The sequence below is a fragment of the Apis mellifera genome, linkage group LG6 (genome assembly GCF_003254395.2).
Source record: "Apis mellifera strain DH4 linkage group LG6, Amel_HAv3.1, whole genome shotgun sequence".
Lineage (NCBI taxonomy): Eukaryota > Metazoa > Arthropoda > Insecta > Hymenoptera > Apidae > Apis > Apis mellifera.
This window is the reverse complement of record NC_037643.1, coordinates 252,335-279,735: the sequence shown is the minus strand read 5'-3', so window position 1 is coordinate 279,735 and position 27,401 is coordinate 252,335. Positions and strand designations below refer to the sequence as shown.

The following is a 27,401-nucleotide window of genomic DNA, read 5'->3' as shown; positions in this document are numbered from 1 at the left end:
CTTATGATTGATCATTGATTATATTTTTTTTTAGAAAGTTGTGTATAGAGATGTTAATTAATTTTTTTAAATTGCAAATTTGTTTTATTTTATATATATTTCAACATATAATATATTTTTTTAATATAATATTTTTCTAAAATTTTTACTATAAATGAATTATATAAACTCGATTTTTTTTAAATTTGTTAATACTAAAATATATGAATAAAATAATGAATAAAATATATATTTTATTTTCCAAATATTATTAAATTGAATAATCTATATTTATATACATATATTCATACACATAATAATTTATATTCTCATATTCGCAATTCGCTATCGATATGAACAGATACACTATAACTTATTAGTTAAATTCGTCATTTTCATCTTAATTATTTCTTACGATTTTTCATAATTCCTTGCACAATTCTTATTATTATTATAAAAAAAAGTTTTTTATAGTTTTTTAAAATCACATTTTTTATTGTTTGAATGAATCACCTTTCTTAAAAACACTTTTTACATTCGAAAAAATAAACTTTACCTAAAACAAAATAAGTTTAGAAAAAGAAATATATATTGTGTGTGTGTATTATATATATATATATATATATATATATATATATATATATATATATATATTTATATATTTCTCCTATCGCAATAAAATTGCTCTTTAAATTTCTCCAACTTTACAACTTTTTGTATTTTCTTATACATATACACCATATATACAAATACATATAAAAATCTATCAATTTAAACGATTAATGAAATGAACAATTATTGAAGATATAGAAATAACAAAATTTATATATTATCGAATCAATTGTGTTTATGTTCAAAAAAAAAAAGAAAAAAAATGGAAAGAAAAAGAAAAAAAATAAAAGACAATATTAATATCCGTTTTATGACGATGAGAATATTTCTTTGACATTCTAACTGTCTTCGCGAAAAATTCTTTGCCAATGGCCAGCGGTAGCAACGCTGGTTTAGTATCTTAATCCAGTGATCACAGTCACGCGAATTGTCTCATTCGAAGTCGGCGGCCCTTCCGTGAGAGGGATAATAAAGTCATCGAACCCAACCCCCAAGTACGGGTGCTTGAACCATGAACAACTCGTTATTAGATGGCCTTGAGAGATGAAGCGCATACGAGGTCATTCTTGCAAGCTCGAAAGGCAGCTGAGATCCCGCACGGATATTCACGAACACAGGTTGAATTTGAAATCTTGATACCTGTGCGTTATTTATTCTTAAAAAGTGAAGATAATTCCATAGAAGGAATTGATGAATCATGCTATGTTTTATTGCTTGATAATTGGAAATTGGTCATTGTTGAGAATTTCATTTATTCGAAATGAAACTCTAATGATTTATTTAATTAAAAATATTTTTCCAACAATTGAAAATAACTCTTTCTTTTTTTTTTTTGAGCTTTCTTTATTTTCTAAATGAATTTCTTTATTTTGTATTATTTAATTCACATTTCATTAAAATATCTGTTAATCTTTTTTTGATTTATTAAAGAAAATAAGAAAAACAAAAAAATTTATTAAAGAATATGAGATAATTGTGAAATAATTGTAGGATATTTAGCAAATCAATTATTTTTATAGATATTTTTGCATTTTTCTTTTTCGAATAATGTCATCTGTTCTAGAAACTACAGAATTTGAAAATTTTACATTATATGCCAAGATTTCAAATTGACATTCCAAAACCATCTTAATCATTTAAATTTTTTAATTGAAAAAATAATAAGTAGATTATTATTATAAATTTATAGTTTTATTAGAAATTTTTTTTTTAATATATATTTTATAATATAATTTATAATAATTTATAATTTTACTTCAAGTAATATATATTTATAATATCTTTATTATATATATATCTTATTTATATATCTTTATTATATATATATCTTTATAATATAAAATTTCTACTATATATATTATATAATATAAAATATATAATATAAAATAATATATATAATATAAAATTCTATATCTCAAAGAAAATGGCAAATTTGATACTTGAAAAACGGCAAAATGATATTTGAAAAAATTGTGAAAATTAACTACTTGATAAAATAACAATACTCAATATATTTAAAAGATGCGTGTTTGATTACACAATTGATAATAAAATAATAATATTATAGTAAAATAGTAAAATTATGCTCGAGATTATAGCTTTATATGATGCTTTATGAAAGATGAAATAAAAAGTAAAAGAATTCAAAGTAGCTTATCACACAATCACGAGTTTATTGTCATTATTGTGCATCGTCATCATTATTCTTATTATTCTGTAACTATCAATAATCCATTTACAGATATCCGTTTGAGTGTCTCATCAAATTGTATGATGATAATAGACCATTATCACTCGTCGTAATTTCATTGCAATCATCAACGTTACATGTGCACATGTACGAACAACGCGTTCTCATTGCATGCATACGAAAATAATCTTGTTGACAATTATACTTATTACAATTTGAAAAAAATCAAATCAACTATTATGCGACAATCAAGAGGATAGATTCCACATTAAATATGTTTTATAATATATGGTTTTATATAAATTTGTTTTTTTCTTGTTAAATATTATTAAGAAGGTTCAATATATGATATAAAAGTTTTAAATATTTTTACATATTTAAAATGCTAAATTTTAAAAAATTTAAAAAAATTTAAAAATTTGTAAAAAAACTTCATAATCTTGCTTATTAAATTATTAAATTATATATTATTACTTTATAAATTACATATTTTTTTTAAGTTTAAAATTCCAAGAGCTAAGAAAATTTTTGACAAATGATATAAATTAAATTTTCAAAGAAATTCAGATACAATAAAACAAATTAATTTCTTACAAAATAATAAATTTCTTATGTAATAATTATTTCTTAAAATTAAAAATTTTTATTTTAAATTTATTAAATAAATAAAAGAGATATAAATCATGAAAGATAATTTTCTTATGAGATATTAAAATTCCTTTTTTTGTCAATGAATCATGAAAAATTGTCGATATTAATCAATAATATTAATTGTTTCTGTTTATAGTATGGAAATTCAAGGACTCTTCTATTGTTTAAACATATTAGTGTTTAGAATTTTTCTAAGAAAAATATGAAAAGAAACATTATATTGCGAGCCATAATGGTTTTACTTACCACAATCGGCACTATCTTCCGGTTTGACTCTAAATCGATAGAAATGATTTCTTTAACCACAATAAGGACAATCGCAAATAGATTAAAATATATAACTATGCATGCGTGCATTGTATTAATATCCTTGTGTAAATATAAGAAATCCATGCATATTAACTTTATAAGCTTTCCGTTAAAGAAAACATTAAGAAAATATTTCTAGACTGCTATAAAAAAATTAAAATGTCTTTTTTATTTACGTGCATATAGAACATCCAATGTAATTATATATAATTATTTTCATTATTAGTAAACTGATTAAAATTTTTTACTATATCTTTAAATTGATGACACATAAATTTTTTTCTTACTTTTTCATTTTTCCATAATCATATTCAATCTTCTCATATATAATTTTATATATATTTTTTTTATTTTTGTGTTTACAGAATTTATCCAAATATTTACTAATCTGAAAAACAAAGAGAATTAAAAATAAAAAACAAAAAATATGAAAAAAAATTAAATGTCATATTGAAGATCATATTGTTTCTTTCGTGTTAGAATTACGAATATATATATTTCTTTTTGAGCAAATAGGATGAACTTTGGTTGATTTTTTATTCTTAATTTCATATTATAATGATAAGTAATATTTTATAATGAAATTGAAATATTAATTGAAATATTAATATTTGAAAAATTTGAATATCGATAATTATTTTAATATATTATTTTATTATAATATTTAAAATAAAAAAATTTTATAAATAAATTTATAAATTATCGAATATATATATATATATATATATATATATATATATATATATATATATATATATATGATTCTAACATAAGCGGAATGATATTATAAAAAAGTACAATCGATTCAGTAATATTACTTAAAAAAAATAAAAAAAATGAAATAGTCATATTATGTGTACTATCATAAGAAATAAAATATAAATCTCAATCGATGAGATTAAGGATTATCTCACAGATTTATATTAAAAGCACAGCTTTGCTTGGCTTACAGGTCGGTGATCGGGTCTAAGAGGGAAGGAGAGGGGAGATAGAGAGTATAGAAAGAAAGGAAGGGTGACATCATTTAGAGGCCAGGGTATTAAAGCATATATGTGTGCAGGGGTTTCGAAGTAAGAAAGAAAGAAAGAAAAAATACGACGAAAAAGAGAGAAAGAGAAAGAAAAAAGAAAAACTGGTGTCCGACTCTATATGTTATGATTGGGAGTGAAAAGACGGGAAGATGCTCGAGGTTCAGCAAACGGAGTTTTTAAGAGAAGGAGAAGCCTGCAACCCTTCTATCGACATACTACATCCTGATTTGACCGAAACTTCCGTTTCCGAACGGAAGTCCGCTGAAAGAAGCGTCTCCTTCAATCGAGACGTCCACGTCAAGAGGATCGGTGAGTCCAGGCAATCACACCATATAAAAAAGAATAAATAGCATTGAGACAATAATGCAGATACGGAACGAGTTGATTTAACGTTGCTTGATTTTATTTCGTTATTTTTTTTATTTTTTATAAATATGTAAAAATATGTTTATATACATATGTTATATACAATATATATATGTTATGTACAATATATAATATGAACAATGTCACAAGAAGTCTGAGATAATACAGAAGTAAAAGAAGTACACATTCTTTTCCTTTGTTTACCAATATATGCGGCTATATATATTATCTATGATATTATATTTTTAATTTAGCCAATGCATATACTTATTTTTATGAATATATTAAAATTTCAATCAATCTGATTTATATTTCATCCGAAATTTCTTGTTACTCGCAAAATATACATATTACTATTCTAAAGCATTGGATAGATATTTATTTTTAAGAGAGATCACATATTGCATTTTAATTATAAAAGTAATTTTAATTATTTATTATATTTTAATTATAAAACTAATTATAGATAGATTTATCATTTGTATGAAAAAATAATAAATAATGATTTTAATTAATCATTTTAATAAGTAATAAAAAGTAATAAAAAGTAATAAAAAGTAAAATTAATCATTAATTTATCGTTCATTTATATACTTTGATAATAATAGTATATAAATAGTGTTGTAACAAATTAATGTAATTGTATTCAGATATTTACAAATAATAGATATTATATTCAAGATTTATATATTTTAATTTATTTTTGTTTTTTTTCTTTTATTTTTTATTTAATATTATGAATGAAACTATAAGAAAAAGTATAATCAAAATAATATTTAATAAAAAAATATATAAATATAATAAATCTATCTATTAATTGTTTATAATATCCTTGATTTCATTTTAGTTTTTAAAATCTCATTTTTTAAAAATTTAATAAATTTGAAAATTGATTTTTTTATTTTTTATAATTAGTCCAATTGAAATTGAAAAAAATCAAAATAAAAATTTGATTATTTATAATTTATTCAACTAATTTCAAAAAGAAGAAAATGCAAAAAAAAATTAAATTATTAAATTAATTTTGTTTCATAAAATATTTTATCAAAAAAATTTTTATATATACAATACTATGTAATTTAATTGTTATTTTTAAAATATTTTATTTACTTTTATTAATTAATATTACAATTTTTATTAAGAATTACAATTAAAAGTATAAATAAAAATATAAAAATTATTATATTTAATAAGTAGTTATATATTTTTACATATATATTTACAACAGATCTATTAAAATATACTATATACAATTATGAGATAAAACAGATATATTGCGATAATTGATACTAGTTACAAAGAACATAATTTATATGGCTAAAATGAAGCAAGAAAACGAAATTATCTATTATGATATAAAAGCGAAATATCAAGCATCGTTACATCGATTCAGAATATATTCCACCTAATTTATTATATATATATCTAATTGTTTCAAGCTCAATTTTTTCGGTTTCGATATATAACATATTTAATCAAAAGTTCGCTAACTAACGACACGAATAATTGTTATATGTTCCGTGATTTATTTCCAGATGATCCTCTTTTTTATAATCATTAATAATGTTTCAGTAATGCCATTAATCGTAGTCTCTTAAATATTATGATTTCATAACAATATTATTATTATTATTGTTTTTGTTGTTGTTGTTGTTGTTATTGTTATTGTTACATACATATTATTACTATTATATACATACATACATATGGGTTCGTAATATGGTAACGGTGTGTATGCGCTGGACTCAACCATTCCTCTATTATCATCAGCTATTAATTATTAATTACAATAATAATTTCTTTATTTCTTTTTTCATTCTATTCTATCTAAATGTATTATGTGAATCGGTAGTACATATGCACTTGTAATCGATTTCCGCATGTTTAAACTATAATCTTTATATTATATGTGTATAGCATCAATATATGTACTTTTTTATATCGTATCTATGTATCTATGTATTTGTATTACCATTAATTACGACAACTGCTTATTGTATTTTTTAATGCACGTGTTAAGCATGTCAAACTAACGAAGAAACATAAGTAATTCGAATAATTCAACATTTTAAATGTTTTTAACATTTCGTTCATATACAGACGAAAATAATTTATATAAAATGTATAATAATGTTATATTCTTTAAATAAATAAATTCGAAATTATTATTTTTATATTCTTATATTATGATATTGTTATCAATTAATAATTTTGTGAATTAATTATTTTTTTTTATATTCAAATATTTGTAGTTTTGATTAAAAATGAAAATATTCATTTTGATTAATTTAATTTTAATCATTTTGTTTCTTTTTTTTTTATTTTCTTTTTGAAAGTAATTTAATTTTTTTTGACAAACTTTACAAGAAATATGAAAATGATTGGAAGCTTATGGGAGTAACAACAATTCAAAAATGATTGATTTTATTTAAGTCAATTTTAATTTTTTTAAAAAGTATAAAAGATGAAAAAAAACTCATTTACATATATATATATATATATATATTCTGGCTTTTTTTTTATATGCGTTCCGTATAAATGTTATCATCAATATGCATCATTTTTTTTTGAATTTGCATTTTTCATTGTTTTAAAATTCTTTTTTATTTTCTATGAATATTCACTAAATACCCTTTTTTATTTCTGATGTGAATGCATTAATTTTAAAAAGTCGTCAAAAGTATTAAGGATTTCGATTCTCATTAAATACATGATAAAAATAAATTATACATTAAAAAAGATAAAATAGCAATAGATTTTGATTGCATAAACATTCAAAGTGTAAGAACAGTCCGAATAATTATATTAATAATTAATTTGAAAGAATTAAAATACATATTAGACCAAAGAAAAAAACATTTCAAATAGAAAATTTTTTCTATTCTATAAAATAATTCTAAAAATATATTTGTGCGACAATTTTTAAAGATAAATTCTGGAGATCAAACCAAAAATAAAAATGATATAAAAATGTTAGTTAAGGTTTAAAAATTTAATTAAAAATTTAAATAGCCTTTAAAATTTTTATTACTAAGGAAAAGCAAAAATAGCAATATGACAGACACAGCTGTCTGTTTTTCATTTCGTCTAAATTAAATTTCGATTGTATATTATTTAATAAATAAATTTCAATTCATATATATTTGGATACTTTTCGGTTTTATTCTTCTCTAAAATCTACTTTCTAAAGCTAATATATTAATGTTCTGTTAACAGATATTTCTCACAATTTCAAGCAAAGAAAAATTTCCTGTTTCCAGAAAAAAAAATCAATTAATTTATTATATTTCCTATTAAATTACGACAATTATCGAATATTTTACTTAAATAACTTTTATTTATCATTATAAAAAAAAGTTAAACGGTTATCTATTCCAATTAATCGATTTCAAATACAAGAATATTGAAAAATTGCATTGAAAAATCAATAATTCAACAATTCAGTAATATATTGATAGAATAATATTAATTTTGAGAGAATTAACTATTAAACAAAGTTAACTATAAATCCAGTTTATGTTTATTTTATATTTGTAACTGTTAGTTCTATGAACATCATCATTTATATGTCGATAATAATGTCTTATGATTAGAAGTAAATAAAAGATCGAGAAAACTATGATACTTTAATAACGAACGTATCCTCAGTTTTCTAATGACTTTGAAAATTTTCTGTTTTTTAGTTTTGTTTATTAGCTTTTTCTTTAATACTATCTATAATACATATTTAAATATACCATATACATATATGATTTATATAAATATAATTAAAGTGATAAAAGTGATAAAAGTAAATAAGATTAAAGTAAAATAAAAGTAAGATAAAAGTAATTAGATAAATTAATAAGAAAAATTAATTTTTTCGAATGTATTTAATAAAGTATTGAAAATAATATAATAGAAATATTGAAATCTATCGTTTTAATAAGTTTGGAAATTTTATACTAAAAATTTATAATCAATATATTAGATCAAATTTATATATGCATTAAATTTATATTTTGAACACAATACAAACATTATTCTTAATGGTTAATTAGAACTTCTAATATATCATAATTAAATTATCAATTCATATTTAAAATATGAGCTAGATTAGAGTTCAGATTAGAGTAAGATTATATTGAAATTGAGATAATTAACACAATTTAAATAATTGAACCAATTTAATATAATTAAATTAATTATAATATAATTAAATTTGATAATAATAGTATGTCTGATTCATAATGATATTTTTGATTAAATTCGCTTAAATTGCTCAACATTACGAAAGTTAAATTGTTCTTTTGAATATTATAAACCAAGACTAACCTAGGCAAATTAGATTTGCTTCTTTCGCACTAAGAGTAATAATTTTTTGTTTCTTAATGATTTCATTCATCCTGTTGTTTATTGTTTATCGTTATAAATTTCTGTGTTAATTCATTTGTATATTATATCAAAATACTACATGCTATTTAATTTTCTTTGATTTTTAATTCTTTTCATGTTTTTCAAAATTTATATATATTTTTTTCTTCTTTATGTATTGTTAATTTACATTTTTACAAATAATATCTAATAAAAGATATAAAAATATATATTATTAAAAAGTTTTTAATAATATATTTTATTTTTCATTACAAAAAATTCTGATAATTTTAATCTTCTATATTATAATAAAATTATGAAGAAACAAAACGAAATAGAATGATTTAATTTTGAATTGGAATGAAAAATTTTATTAACAAAAATATTTTCTTATGAATAAAATTTTTTGAAAGTATTAAAATATTTGTTTTATTAAAATGCTATATGATATAAGAGAAAATACTTAATATATATCATATATTTAATATATATACTTATATACGAATATATATATATATATATATATATATATATATATATATATACTAATAACGAATGTTTTTATAATATAATATATGTATATATATATATATATATATATATAATATATTATAAAAACATTCGTTATTTTATTCATAAATATATATATATATATTTGTTTGGAAACAATATAAAAATTATTACAGATTAATAATAATTTTTACAGATTAAAAAAAAATATGAAAATTGATATGCAATTGAAGTTTATCTTACACAAAATAAGACGAATTGATAATGTGAGAAACAGAGAAGATTGTTTCAGATATAAGAAGCTTCATCTAATGTAAATTTCAATTACTTATAATTTAATATAATAAATTATAACTTAATAAGTTGATTAATAAGTTGATATTTTTGTATATTAACTTTTATATTCACTTTAGAATCGATTCTTTAAAAGTGTTCTACAAATATATTAATATCTCTAATACAATTTTAGTTAAAAACATATTTCTTTTTACCATGTAAATAATTAATTTTTTCTAATTTTTTCTCTTTTAATTCTAAATTTATCAATTTTTTAATAAAATATATAGATATAATAAATATAAAAATTATATAAAAACATTCGTTATTTTATTCATTTGTAATTAATATATAATTTTGAGGTTTAAAAATCTTTAATTAATAATAAATAGTTTGTAATTTAATTTTTATGAAATATGGGAGAAGAAGCATATATATATATATATATATATATATATATATATATATGTATATATATATATATATATATATATATATATATATATATATGTATATATATATATATATATATATATATGTATATATATATATATATATGTATATATATATATATTATTAGAATGTACATATGTATTTTTTATGTTTAATATATATAAAATCATATTTATAATATATCATATTTATAATATATATATATATATATATATATATATATATATATCACCACGAATTTTTAAATACTTTTGATGGTCTGATAAACAATTTCTAAAAAGTTTTTTGATAAAATATACAAGATTATCTCTCTTATTTTTAAATGACATAACATTTTTAACTTCATATTATAATTTTATAATATTAAGACAATCTATGTTTCAATGACTATATTCAACAATTTAGTATATTGTGATCTTAAAATCATCTTGATTCTTGAAATTTTAGCTGTTCTATAAAACTATAGACTATACTTCCAATATTTTTTGTAATTAAACAAAATGTAATATAACATGAAGATATATTCTTTTTATATATTATTCATACTTATATAGAATAATTTCAGCATATATAAGAATATATATAGCATATGTATAGTATAATTTCAACATAGTTTTCTATTTTTCCCAGTTAAATCAAAATTCGAGAGTCAAGATTATGATATAGTAGGGTGTTGAATTTGAATAGCTATTAAAATGATATATTATTTAAAAATTATTATAATATCATTTAAAAACATCAAAATATTTTCTTGATATTTTATTGAAAATTAATTTTTTAAAAATTGTTTATATGATAGCTTATAATTGTACTGATTAATTTTTATTTAAAATTTTTTTCTCTGATTATTAAAAAGATTTTAAATCCCTGATATATTTTAATAAAAAATAAATATAACTTAATAAAAAATAAAGATTTACAATATCAAAAAATTATAATTATTTAATTTATTAATATGTAATCGTATTACATTGAAACGTATATTACATTACTTATTGTCTCAATATAATAAATAAAATTCACGTAAAAATATTAAACTCTTTTCTAAATAAGAAATAGAACTTATATCATAAAATTATAATGTATATAATGTATGTAAATTATTTGTTTAAGATTAATATTTTTTTTAATATTAATTATTTCTATTAAATCTTTCAATATTAATTGCAAATCTTTGATATTAAATTTATATAATATAATTATATATAATTATATATAAACAATACAAAATTACTGTAGAATATTTAATATTTTTTATCAAGAATCTAAGTTATTCTATTTTAAATTCAAATTTCTTAGAAAATAAAAATCGATTTAAATAAAGGCTATAAAAATATTATCCACTATATATAGTTTACATTTAGCATTATTTTAAAATGATTTTATTTCTTGTAAACAATATTAAATATTATACAATATTAAATTTTTATAAACAATATATAAAGTTTTCAATATTTATATAATTTTATTATCAGTATTTTTCTATAAAATCCAAAATTATAACTTTACTTTTTCTAAAGATTAACAATTTTTACATAATAATATAAATACATAATTAAATACATAAATAAATTTTATATTCAAAATATTTTTAAAATCATACATAGCTGCATTTAGCTCCTTAATAATTAAAATAATAGAAATGTTTACATATGTAAAACAATAAGTATCATGTTTATACGTTGGAAATTATAATATAAATAATAGTTGTTATTTTATTTTGACTCAATGAAATATATCACCAATGTTTTTTTTTCGATTAATATCAATATTATTATTTTATATAAATATTGATCATAAATATCAATATAAATCAACATTATCTATCGAGATCATACATATTAATTTTTCTATTTCGATTAACTAGCTATTATTATTATTAAAACAAAGCATAATATAATACTTTCATGAAGTTTCGCATAAGTCGATGAGAATGAAAAATTCATAAAAAATTATGATTATGATATTAGAATAGTTAAGAAAAGAAAAGAATCGAACGAATCAATAGTGTTCATGTTTTCCAATAAAAATTCAAATTCAATCATTTTCAATTTAAATCTATTATATTTTGTATATATTTGATTATAACTATGATTTTATTTATAGTTTTACAAGAAATTTATTTTTAATTTCTTATTATTTTTATCAGAAAAAACGTGAAGAATTATATTATAATTCAAGCTAGATATAAATAATATAATTTTAGATATATTTTAATAATAATTTTAATAATATTTTAATTATAATTATTTAGATAATATTTTTAGATCATTTTTAGGTATCATTTTTAAATAATAATTATTAATAATGTTAATATTAAATAATTATAGTTTATTTGAATGAAATATTTTCTCATGTGAATATTATTTCATTAAATTTATTTAATGAGTATTATTTAGTATTTTAGTATAAATTTTCTAAATCTATTTTTTTAATAGCAAGAAATAAAATTTTTTTCATTCCAGAATGAGGGATTATTATTTTATTTGAATTTCAAATAAAAAATTATTTGAAAATAATATGTTATATGGCATATAGCATATATAATAATGGCATAAAGCTAATTTATTGTACTTCTAAAATAAAAAATTATTTAATTATTTTTTCGTTATTAAAATTAAATTTATCATTTCAAACTATTATATTTTATTTCTATATCTATTATATATAAAGTAGATACATATGTAAAATAGATATAAAAATTGAAATTTTTTTCATTGAAAAAGAAAAAATTCACAAAAATCTATAAATTACATTTATTATTTATTAAATTAAAATTAAAATTTTATTAATTGATTTAATTGATTGATAGATTTATTAATTATTCGTTTTAATACTTTATATAACATAACAACATATTATGTAACAAATTTCAATTTAACGCGACTACTGAAATTAAGATTTGAATTTTTATAAATAATAATTTTATAGCAAAATAAAAAGAAAGTGAGAAATACAAATGATTATTCAATTCATGATTTTTTGCATTATCGATCAATCTTATTATCTGATTTAATGTGGAAATAAGTATTTATTTTTTTATGCTTTCTACACATTTATCCATTGATTATTTCATAAAATTGAATATAAAATGTTGCATTTTTTATATATCAAAAATATTATTACGTGCACAATTGAACTATTATTATTTATCTATTTTTTAGTATACATTAATTTTTATTATAATTCTGTTGTAAAAATTTCATAATAAAATATATATAAATATATTTCATAATAAAATGATTTTCAAAATATGTACGATACATAACCAATAAAGACACATTAGATATAATAGTAATCACAATTATATGTATGTATGTATTAATATATACTTATTTTGGTCTTTTATTAACTTATAATGAAATATATTCATACTTATAATCATTTTAAACTTAAAAATTTATTAATTTTAATTTTTCTTTTTAACTTTATCCCATATTTTGAAAATATATTAAAATTAAATATATAATTCATTTATATATTTATATACTAATTTTAAATGCTAACGTTTAATCTTCCTAATATTTAAAAATGCTTTATTTATTTAATCTATATTTTAGAAATGAAATAATTAAAATATAAAGAGATAAATTTTTTGAAAAATTATTTTATAATGTTTTATAATATTTTTGATAATGTCTTAATATAGTTATTGAATCTGGATTAAGTGTGATCGGTACAGGTTTGAAAAAACAAGATTAATAATAGCAACATATAATAATAATCGTATAAAGACAAATCTACATTAAAGTAAATTTATTTTATTCAATTATAAATATATATTAAAAATTTTTAGTTAATTTTAATTTGATAGTGTTTTGAATTGTATAAAAATAAGATAATAAATATGAATATAATATCATCTCAAACTATTTTTCGTTTATTTCTATAGTTTTTGTTTTTTATTTGGCATAAATTATTATATATTATTACAACAATAACAATAATAATTCAATTTATTAATAATAACAATAATAATACTGAAAAATAATGTTATCAAGCGGAGTTACAAATGTTAAAGTTTAATTTTAAAATCTAATAGACAAATGCAAATACACAATATTAAGAATTGGCTTAGCATACAAATTAAACGAAAAAAATAAAACTCGTTGCAATTTACTTAGATTATATAATTTAATATATAATTATTATATAATTTATTATATAATTATTATTATATAATTTATTTATATTATATATTAATATAAAAGTTTAGTAAAAATACATTGTATGATGTTGATCTAGTCTCAGAGCGCAGTGATGAGTTTTTATTTGGATCGCAATTTCAAGTTGCATTAGTCAATTTATCATCGATTTTCTGGTGTCTATACTTTTATTATGATTTATTGCGCGAGCATTGTATTTATCGTAACGAAAACGTACAAATTAAGATACAATTTATGATTATATAATCGCTATTTCGGCGATGATTTATATCATCTAATTCGAATTACTAATCGAACATTTTACAGATATATATCTTCTTTTTTTTTTTGGAAATTTTTCTAAATAGAAAGAAATAATTTTAAATTAAATTAAAAAATTTTAATTAATTAATTTAATTTTGAATTAAATTTTAAGTTATTATTTATCAAATATTATAACTTTGAAATAATTTATTTATTTATTAAATATTAATTTTGGAAGAATTTGGAAAACGATAATCTTTATTTTCTTTATTATAATTACTCGAAATTAAATTTTTAGATTTCATAAATTTGTAAAGAAGAATTATTTTGAAATCATTTAATAAACAGTTTCATTAAAAATTTGCATAATTTTTAAAAAAATTAATTCAAATTAATTATTTATCAGTGATTCATATATAATCTAATTCATATATTTAATTTATTCTATTAACAATCAATTCGATAATAATCATTTATATTATCAATACTGTCAGTTTTATAGTTTTATAATAACAATGATAATTGATTTAATTGCAAATTAATGTTAAAACTTTTTTATATGCATTGATCATATTCTCATTAATCAATTGGATAAAAAATCATTCGCACGTACAAAATGATACAGAGATATTATTTAATTTTTAATTATTAATATATAGTTAATTTAAGAATTTGATATTTTTATAAGAAACATCATAATTAAATAATGGAATAGATCTCTCTTCTAGAGTTGACTTGGTTTATATCAAGAATTTAGAATTTATATTATTACTAATGTGATAAAAATAATATGATTATATTCTAGAAAAATATTATAAATAATATAAATTAATTTTTAAATTGAAAAAATATTGATGATAGCTATAGTTAGTAAAGACAATTTTCATAATTTATTCATAATGGATTTATTATTTATTATGTGTGCAAACAAGTTACTTCTCATTTGTAATGCCATCTGAAGAATCGCGATGAGCTTTTTACAATCCTATGCAATAATTTCAAGCAATATAGCATGCGAGAAGCATCATTGTCGTCACTACTTACTTTTTGCATTCCAGCTTTGGGAATCAACTATTGAAGCTATTGGTTTGTACGGCACTGGGAAAAAATGCTGTATCTTACAAAACATGAAAAACATACAGAACATATAAAAAATGATATTAAAGATTTAAAGCTGGAAATTTTAATTTGGAAGATTATTCAGATGCACCGAGAAAATTTGACGGTGAGTTAGAAAAATTGCTCAACGAAAATTCGAGTCAGATGTAAAAAGAATTGGCAGAAAGATTGGAAGATTGGGAGAGAAGTATCTATTCGAAACAATTGGATAAAATTCAGAAATTAGAGTGATAGATCCCACATGAATTAAGCAAAATGAATACGAAAAACAGACTCAAAATTTCTGCTTTGTTTTAACAACGGCAAAAGAAAAAGTTTTTTTATACAAAATTATTATTGACAACGAAAAATGGGTCTATATGACAATTCCAAATAATGGAAATCATGGATTAATCCCGGGGAAGCGTTGACTTCAATAACAAAACCGAATTTGCATTGCAAAAAGTTTTGCTGTCCATATGATGAGACATATTTCCAAGGAATCATCCATTATGAACTGTTTTCACATGGAAGAATAATAATTGCCGAATATTATCAAATAATGAATTTATACGAATGCTATTATGCTAGGACAGAAATGATCATTTATTGGATAAAGAAAAAAACACGTGATTTTGCAGCATGAATGCATAGCTATATTTTTGCAAAAAGAACATAATTTATGCACTAGGATAGGATAGGAATAGTCCTACCACACGCAATATAATCTCTAGACTTGGTCCCATCATTTTTTTCGGACTCTGCAATACCAATTGTCGGGGAAGCATTTCAATTTAGAGGAAAATATCCGAAAATATATCAATAATTTTATAATCAGCAAGCAACCGTCATTCTTTAGGGATGAAATTTATAATTTACCAAATGGGAAAAGTTATAGAGAATGAGAGTGAATACTTTGAGAAGTAATCTTGTATGATTTATGTAATAAAATCTTAAATTTGGAAAAAAAAGAACTTATTTGCATACTTAATACAATTATATTTGATATATTTCACAATTATAAGGACAAAAAATAAGCTAGAAAGGTATTCAAGTTTTTTTCGAATATATAAATGATTTGTATCGCAAAAGAAACGTAAAAACATATGAAACAACTAAAATGTGTTTGAAAGATTTATGTTTTTGAAATTTTTGTGCGTGATATATAACTTAATTAAATTAAATATTGCGAGAAAATTATCATCTTTCTTGCAATATTTTTATATCATCTATTAAATTTTAGTCCATTATTTTAAGAAATATTTTTATTGGATTTTAAATTATATTTTGTATTTTTCATTTCTACGATATTTTTTTAAGAAAAAAAAATCAACTTGATTAATTTCAATTTTCAATGGTAATAAAAATACTTAGCTTATAATTAAGCTTTCAAAAATATATTTATGATTGAAATAAAATTTCGAAAGATTGACGAAAAAGAAAATGAATTAAAATTTAAATTTAAAATTTATTGGTTTTTCAAAATATTAAAAAAAAATCTTTTAATATTATATATTAAATTCTGCCTATAAAAATGTAACTAATATATTAAATATTATTTACATAAATATGAATCGTTGTATTATTAAATGTAGAAAAAATACAGTATACTAATTAATATGAATAAAATATTCCGAAATTCGAAGTTTTTGTACTAATTTCAATAATCCAAAGAATATTTTTTATCTACAATCTTATTTTGATTTATGTGCAATAATATTATTAAAGAAGAAAAATTTTGGAAAAATTTTTTCTCAGTAGTCAGTAATGTGGACAATGATTTATTATTATTATTTTTTTTTCATGAAATTTTGATTGTAAATTATAAAAATGTGAGATACTTTTAAAGATTGAATTGTAAATATCAAAATAATGAAAAAAGCCTATGCGCATATATTAAGATTTAACATGCATTTTCAATTTACGTTAGATAGAGACAGTGATCAGCTGGATACATAATAATAGTGTATTGTAGTGATGCATTGCACAGAACAGCCTCAATAAAAATACGACAAATTTATATTCTTTTAAATAAGCAACTATATTCTTTTAACTACTTTGGAATTTTAATGTAATGTATAATATACATATTATATAATTTTTTTCTATAATTATTTTTCAAATAAAATTATTTTCACAAACGATTATTATTTATTATCGTTTTTTATAAAGATTATTCAATTAAAATTTTATTTGAAATATGTATTCAAATAACTCCAGATATAAGTTCGCGATACAATTAATAATTAATATTGTTAATATATTAATATAATATATATTATATATTAATAAAATAGCATTACTGACTAAAGGATGTCCCAAAATTAACCCAAGATTTGAATTTTCCGCCATTTTTGCATTAAGTTGTTGGTAACCCTGAAAAAAGGACAGTTTAACAATTGAGAGTTTAGGGTTAGTAAAAATGGAGCGTTATACGATACAACAACGTGTTTTTATTATTGAACAATATTTTAAAAATAATGGTATATAAATAATTTTGGCGATCGCAGTTCGAAAATTTTATACAAAATATGGTAAAAAATAGTGTTTTAATCTCGTTAACAGAGAAAAGATTAATTGAAAAATTCGTGGAGACTGGATCAGTTAGAGATGCTAAACACACCGATCGTCTAAAAACAAGCCGTTCAAATGTCAATATTGAAACAATATTAAACAATATTGCGAGAGAGTGTTGATGAAAACCCAGGAACATCAATTCGGCGTCGTGGATAAGAATTGCAAATTTCAAGAAGCTCTACGGCGTATACTCACAAAAGATCTGTGTCTTTATGCTTACAAAATTCAATTAACATAACAACTGAAATCTGAATGACCATGAATGACCATGAACAGCGAAGAGAGTTCGTGGAATGGATTATTAATCATCAAAAAGTGAATGCTGGTTTTTCGAGCAAAATAATCTTAAGCGATGAAGCACATTTTCACTTCGATGGCTTTGTTAATCGTCAAAATTGCCATGTTTGGGGTTCGGAGAACCCACATGTGATTAGCGAAAAACAAATACACCCACAACGTGCGGTGCGGATTTTGGATAAAAGACATCATCGGACATACTTTTTTGAGAATGAGACTGGTCAAGCAACAACTGTTAATGGTATTCGATATCGCTGTAATGATAACACAGTTCTTTCTGCCAAAATTGAATGATATTGATGTAGCCAATATGTGGTTTCAACAAGATGATGCTACATGCCATACAGCCACTGAAACAATGCAATTACTGCATGAGACATTTCCTGGTCGTATACTCTCTCATTTCGGTGATCAGAATTAGCCCCCTAGATCATGTAATTTAACACCATTAGATTTCTTCTTATGGGGTTATTTGAAGTCAAAGGTCTATGTCAACAATCCCACAACTACACGTGCATTACAAGAGGAAATTAAACGCTGCATCAAAATTCAGCCATAATTATGCAGAAAGGTCATGAAAAATTTCGACAAAAGCGTATGTGCCAGCAAAGCCTTGGAGGCTATTTTCCCGATGTGTTATTTCATAAATAACCTATCCTATATACTTTATGATTCAAGTATCTTAAAAATATCTAAAGACTAAAAACTCTCTTTTATATTTAATTCAAATCTTGCGTTAATTTTGGGACATCTTTATGAACGCTGATTCAGATCGCTAAAATAAAGATAGAATGAGTAAATGATAGTAATATTTGAAATTTTGTATGTATTAAATACAAAAATACGAAAATCTAGCTCAATAATTTTTCCAATTATTAGAACAATATTGTTTTTTTGTTGTCTTAGTTCATTCATTAATTATGTATATCAAAAATAAAAATACTAAAAAATATTAATGTATAATATATGATATTATTCTGGATTATTAATACTTATGTCACTACTTATTCTTTCATTCAGCAATTTTATATTATTGAATATAAGTATATATAGAATATAAGTATAGAATAAGAAATATAAAGCAAATAAAATAAAGATAAAAATTTATTTTTAATAAATTAAAACTTCACTGACTTATATGATCCATGAAATTTATTTGATTCAAATATCATTAGTGATTTTTTTGTACATACGTGAAAATAATTAAAAGAATCAACTTTGTAGCAAAAAAACATTTTAATTAATTAAAAAATCAATCTTAAAAATATCTTTAATAAAATTTGGTATATATCAATATTATTTCTCGAATAATTAATCTGATTTTCAATGTAATAATCTTGGTTTTTTTCACTATTATCGTATGAATCGTAATGAATAATGATGTTCATCAGTTTTATCAAATTTGTTGAATTTTGTATAAAGATATATTGCTTTTTTTGCTACTTTACCATGTTGATTTTATCTTTCAACTTTTACAACTTATAGCCATTGAAAGTATATACATAATTTATATGATCTTCTATCTCCTTCAATTTGTATCTGAGTATACCATATTGCCTTTTCCAAAGTATCTAAAATATAAATTTTATATAAATATATTTCGAAAATAGCGGAATATCCGGATGGCTTCTCAACATTTTTTGATATTATTGAAGTGCGTTAGACGGCTCACGACATAAATAATATCAAGGTTGTTAAAATCTAACTCAATGATTTTAATTGCACAAACAGGATGCCTGAATTAGTAATATTACTTGAAGTTATGATTATAAGATTATAAAATTATTTATATAAGCTTGAAATGAACAAATGGCATATTTTAACTATTTACAGCTGATTGACGACTGATTGATAATGTTAATCTGATTTTAATACTGTACTCTGTAAACTATATTGCTATTGATCTATTTAATTTAGAAGACTGTCGCAGAGTTTTTCCAATTATTTTTTATGAAAATGCAAATTAAAAGAGAAATAGAAAAACCAATTATCACGTTAGAGGACGATTTTGAAAAATGCACTTTCACTGCATCGCAGTACGTAGAGGGATCAAAACACTTGCAATTGCTTTCATGGTGATTATGGTCACAAAATATTAGACATGCAAATCTGATTTGTGAAGTGACCATATGTTATATCTCCGTTTTGATTGCTAATGAGGATCTGAAAAATGTTATTAAACTATATCCGCTCGTTTTAAAAAATAAAACAATAAAACAATAAATAAAAAAAATTATTGCTAAACTATTGAAAATACTAAAGCCATTGAAAATAAAATTCAAGCTATCTGATCACTTCATAAGTCAGCTCTGGTTTTGTCTTTAATAAAGATCATTATCAGATACATCAATATCTATTAATTTTTTATAAAAATTTTTTTTTGACTCGTTATTTTTAGCTCTATTATTTAAGAATAAATTTGCCTGAGATCATAACATGTCTCGTAATTGAATTTGGCCAAATTCTCAAAAATGAAATATTGTTCTTATTCTATGAAATCTCGATTTTGAAACAGTAACATTTATCAAGATCCATCATATCAAAATATTGAAAGAAACATTTTTTTGATTTGTTGCATTTACAAACTATAGCAAATAAAATATTACTAATATAAATAAATAACATCGTGAGATTATTTCTTTAATGTGCAGAATATCGACAAAGATATGATTTTTCATAAATAACAATCATAACTTTTTTTAGGATTTTATTTGTTGCTCATTCCATTATCTATATTTAATTCTATCGCAGACAGAATTTTTTTTTAATTTTTATATTCTGTTTTTTTGTTTTCTTTTTACATGAAACGATAATTTTGACCTTGATACTATTATCTGGAATATTTCTGAAATATGCGGTTTTCTGCAAATTTATTTCGAAGAATATATCGGTTTCGCCATACACCTTACTGTGAACATTTAATCAAAGATTTCTTATAGATAAATAGTTATATGGAATTCGTCGATTTGTTATCAGCATCAATACCTCAAGTTACGTTTCATACGCAATATTTCTCATCATTGGCAATTATTTCTTTATCTATATATGATTATAATTATCTTAATTTCCTGTATACAATTTATTCGTGATTTCCTACTATTTCTTCTAGGTTGAGATACTGGATTTTCCAATCGTGCTAACTTTGTTTTTGGCTGATGCAATAATGATTTCAAAGTTGTGCATTTCTGGTTTAGAATCATCTTATAGAATGACCATTGAAAATCATGTTTTGATTCATCATTATTAATATTTTCATTCAGAAATCGTATGTATCGTATGTAATTTATTATAATATTGATTTAATAATTTTCTAACTGCATTCAGATCCTATATTCTTTGAATACTCTCGATACTTTTAATATTTTTTATTTTGCTTTTATATTACAATTTTTTTTTGACATGAAGTTATTATTTAATATATAGATGTTGATTACTCGAAGATGCTATAAGTTCAAGATATTTCAAATGGCATCCTATTTTAAGAGATTTTTAGCTTCGTTTTATTTTTTATATCAATTTTTCAACTCAACATGAATATATTTCCATATTTCCATCCAGAAGAAAGTATCTTTTTAGTTTATTTCTTTCTTATTTAGTTTATTTTTACGCTCTATCATTCTCTTTTAACATGAGCAATAACATAATCAATTTCTTCCTTTAAATAATTATCGAATTTTTTGTTATTTATATTTATTGTATATTTATAGTTAATTTTACCTATTTATGTTTTTGCAAAAGCTTAAAATTTTTTAAATATTTTGAGTATTTACATGAATTTTACCATAGAAAATAAACTTCACATCATGAGAAATCATTTATAAAAATAATGAAGAAATTAACTTTTCTCTTTAATTATTGAATTTAAAATATTGAATAGGAATTATTTAAATTATTTTAAAATTTTCTATTACTACTTATTTCTTTTCCTATTTTTACAATTATTTGATTTAAAAAATGATTGTTAAAGCATTTAATTTAACTTTTAAATATTTCTTTTAAATATAAGCACAATTAATTATATTAATTTTCCAATATTAATAATAACATTAGCTCTTGATATATTTATCATATCAATCAACTGAAATTTCTCATCCGTTTATGCCATAGTATCTAAATCTGATAGGTTTAATCCATAAGGGCAGTGTTATTATCTTTAAAATACAGATCGCTTAATCTATCGAGTATTATCATTCTTTCATCATTTTTTACTGTGACAAGAAATCGTAAACAAATTTTGGTGTTTTTTACAGATATCAATTTCGTTTTCAAATTAAATATGAAAAAAATACTCATTGGATTGTATCTGCTTGAAGTATTAATGTACATCTTTGCCTAATATTTATGAACAAAGAATTCCGATTTATATTTAGCTTTAATCTTCGTTACCACATATGATTTCATGTAGTTTCATAACTTCTGAATATATCTTTTTTACATCTAAAAATTTTGACCTTCAAAATCCTGAGAATAATTCATTCTTATAACGCAATGTAATATATATATATATATATATATATATATATATATATATATATATATATATATATATATATATATATATATTAATTATATTATTATAATATATTATTATATTATATATATATACAATAATGCAAAGATTTTTTTTAAATAGTGACTGTACATAATTGCATTGATTAATCTTGATAACGTCGAAGAAATAAAAAGCATAATAATCTTATATTTTCTCTTCTTTATCATCCTAATTTAACAATGCAATCTTTCTCGTAGCTTATAATATAAATGCTTTGTAATATAGTCCAAAAATGATATATCCTCAAATATGTTTAATTTTACTTGAATTTTATAGATAAAATTAAATCAGACTTAATTTTTTTATTATAACTTTATAATTATTTTTTAATAGTTTTAAATTCGCATTTTCCATAGTTTAATGCTGAAATGGTTCATTCTATATTTTTATTTTTTATCATCAAAGTTTCTACTTGAACACTACAAAAATTATAATTTTCTTCAATTGTTACATAGTGTTCGTACCCACAATAATATTATTGATTTTGGTGGATAGCTAATAGTTGAATATTCAAATGCTTTTCATTAAATCTACAGATGTAATAACAAATGGTATACTTCTTAAGTGGATTGTATAAAAGATTATACGTGCGAAGCGCATCTATTAAAGAGCAAAATCTCTCACAAAATCGCAGCAAGTAATCGTGCCCAACGGTCAGATGTATATTAAAATAAAACTAATTGTTGTATCCGGTAATCAGATTACATATTCACAATGAAATCACTTTTTAGCAAATAAAGCTCGTGCTCTCAGAAAAATTCCTTTTTAGTTCAATTGGAAAGGTTATAGTTTCCCGAGGCACGACGCCAATAATCAATAATATCGCAATCGATGCCCAATTCGAGGAAATTCCTCGTTTGAATAGTGATTTGTATTCAAAGATCTCACGATAAACAGGAACAGATCGGCGCGTTTCTCTTATAGATTTTTCACACTAGAGCAATGTTATTTGTCTTTGAATTAGCCCCGTCTGGAATATGTTACTATTAAGATCGTTAAGATGTTCAAATTGATCTGAAGTACGTCAGAAATATTCAATTATAAGTCTCGCCTAAATTCTCAAAGATAGTCTTCTCAGATAATACCATCATTTAGACTTAATAGAAGTCCACAAGAGATTAAGAACAAAAAGTTTTTTATGTGAAAAATTTCTCCGAATATATAATGTGTATAAATAGAAACTCTGAACACATAGCTTGCTATTTCTGCAATTATCACTTTATAACGAATCTTGATTATCATATTGAATTATATATATTTAAGTTTAAAATTAACTGAAAATCTAAATATTCGAACGTTATTGGAATGTTTGAATCTTAATTGATTTGTTATTTGAATATTCAAATTCGAAAATTCATAGATGTAATAATAAGAATATTATAAATTATTATAAAATGTACTCAAGGATATTTAAATTTTTAAATTATATCTTATTTTTATATTTTTGTAAATTTATAAAAATAATGTCATCATAAATAAAATTTCTTTATCAAAAAAAAATTATTATTAAAAATTATTTATTTAAGATTATATTCATTTAGCTTATTCTTTTAAATTCTAAAACCTATTTATTTTGAGTATTATAAATATCATTAAATATAATGATATTTAATATAATGAGACTTTTTATCCATTTTTTGTAGTTACACATTTCTATTATATTATAATAAAAAAGATAATTAACTCCATCAGTTTGTAATTTATATTTATATATATCGATACACATAATGATTATCAATCGAAAAGGATAAATTCATACATAGATTCATAGTCATAATAATCCGCCGATATTAATTTATGCTCGTGATCGTTCATAAAATTACTGTTTGTGCGATAATCTATACCATCGATTATAGAGCATTTATAACGTTTACAGCCCTCGAAGCAGTAAGTAGGTCAGCATCGCTGTGCGATCTTTGACCCGCCATGGTAAGATACCACTTCCGACAATGCTTCTTCTATTATACTCGCGTGATATTCCCTCCATTCAAATATTTGCTATCTTCGAAGCATCTGTAGTCATGTCTCATACTTGATTTCTTTCGTTGCATTTTATACTATTATGGTAAATATCAAAATCAAATTGCAAATATAATTGCTTTTTGCTAAATTGATATATCAAAAATAAGAAAATTAATTTGTTTAGTATAATATACAATATTATGATCATTAAATATAATATTTATACATAATATATTTACATATAGTATATCTAAATAATGATCGATCATATTTTAATTTTTAAATCAATATTTTCTATAAGGTAATAAAGTTATATTTAGATATTTTATATATTTTATATGTCTAATGTGTTCTATACATTATGGAAATAATATTAATTATCGAAATATTGCATTATATTTTGAATTTATTTTGAAATTTTTTAAATAATTTTTAAATAATTTGATATTTTTATATTTATCGTAAAATTTTCATAAAATTCACCATAATTTTTAACAAAACTAATATTCGAACTTTAATCTCAAAATAATAATTATAATAATAATAATTTTTGGATTTTTCTATTCAAATCTAATGCTTTAAAAAAATAAATAAAAATTGTATATAAAAAATGTATTGAAAATATTTTCCAAAAGATTTTATCATGATATTCATTTACATAATCATAATAATGTCAAATTTCATTTAATTTGATTGTGTAAAGAAATGCATTGATTGGCACATTCATTTTTTAGCTAATCATTTCGTGAGAAGAATGCCGATATATATTAAATGCCGAGCTATGATATTGAAACTATGAAAAAATTCATAAGAGTGTCAGACTTAAAATCGAACGATATATACTATACTTAATATATATAATATATATAACTTTCTCAGACTTATATCGATCTATTACTCGGAAATATGTATGCTTTGTCATATCATCTACTATTATTCGTAATTCATAATTACGCTTGTATTAAATGTATTTTCGGTATTTCTTGAATAATTATAATTTCATTACATCAAGATCGTCCTTCCTCTTATAGGATATTAAATATAATTATATAAATTTTCCTATTTCCTTTTTACCGCATTCCTTATAGATAAAGAAAATAAAAATTTATGATGAAAATAAATTATTAATTGCTATTTTAATTTCATAGAATAGGCTTTGTTTATTATTTATGTTTGAATATGAATTATACAATTGCATAAACCATATGACAACTGAACATTTTTTCTGATAGAAGTAATCATAATAATTAATCCATTTAATCACTATTGTTTTGCGTTTTACGATTTACTTTAAGAGTGTTATCCTTATATTAAGCTTTCATTATGAACAATTTTCTTTGTGATTTTGTAGCGATTTGCAATTTAATCGATTTAAAGATTCAATCGATATTAAAGAATATTTTAAAACATCTAACTATAAATTCAGAAATAAATTTAATATTTAAATAAGAAAAATAAATTGCTATAAATATGTGTCTTATATAATATTATTTTCGATTTAGCTATTTTTATTTCTATCTATTCAATAAACTAATAGATAAAACTGAAATATTCATTTAAATATTGAAGAATTTTATCAATTTCAAACAGTATAATAGAATTTTGTTTATATAAATTTATCTAAATGTATTACTCGATGTATTGTTCGTATATTTTTTCTCAAATACGATTTTTCATTCAATTAGGTTGATATTAATATTAAGATTTTTATATTTAATTATGATAATATTAGAATCGAATATTAGAAAATTTTGAAACAATTTTATAGGCACAATAATTATTTAAAATTTTTAAAATTTTAAGAGTTTGCGAAAAAAATTGTTCAAATTGAGTATCATTGTAAAAGAAAATTTTTAATCTTTAAATTTTGTAGATAATCTTTAAATTGCAAATTGTAGATTTGGTTTCAAAAAAATTTTTTAATATTTTTATATTTGATTAAATTTATTAAATTTTTAAGAAAAAAAATATTTTTATTTTTCTAATTTGTTATATGATGACATTTTTGAAAAAAACATTTTTGAAAAAGAGATTGAAAGAGAATTGTGAAAAAATTTCATATGATTTTAAAATGAGTTCAAATTGATTGTTATATGATTTGTTTTAATAAAATTATAACAATTTAAAATACAGATTACATTTTTATCAAATATTGGTTTACTATATTCTTTACTATATAAAAATTAATAATAATTATATCCAAATTTTTTTAGTTATTTTTAAAAATTGTTCTATATCGATTAATTTATTAGATTTTGATTTTTTGAAAGAGACAA

The 27,401-nt window shown here is 20.7% G+C and overlaps 1 protein-coding gene across 6 annotated transcripts in view; it reads left to right on the top strand.

The window, feature by feature from the left end:
• The window catches only part of LOC100578680, a 372,214-nt gene that overhangs the window by 187,209 nt on the left and 157,604 nt on the right, over positions 1-27,401 (top strand). For all 6 annotated transcript variants that reach the window (XM_026441504.1, XM_026441505.1, XM_026441506.1 and 3 more), the window contains one exon: positions 4,194-4,581. In XM_026441504.1, coding sequence (XP_026297289.1) covers positions 4,422-4,581 — 160 coding nt within the window. In that variant the 5' untranslated portion in view covers positions 4,194-4,421. The remainder of the gene's footprint in view (positions 1-4,193; positions 4,582-27,401) is intronic.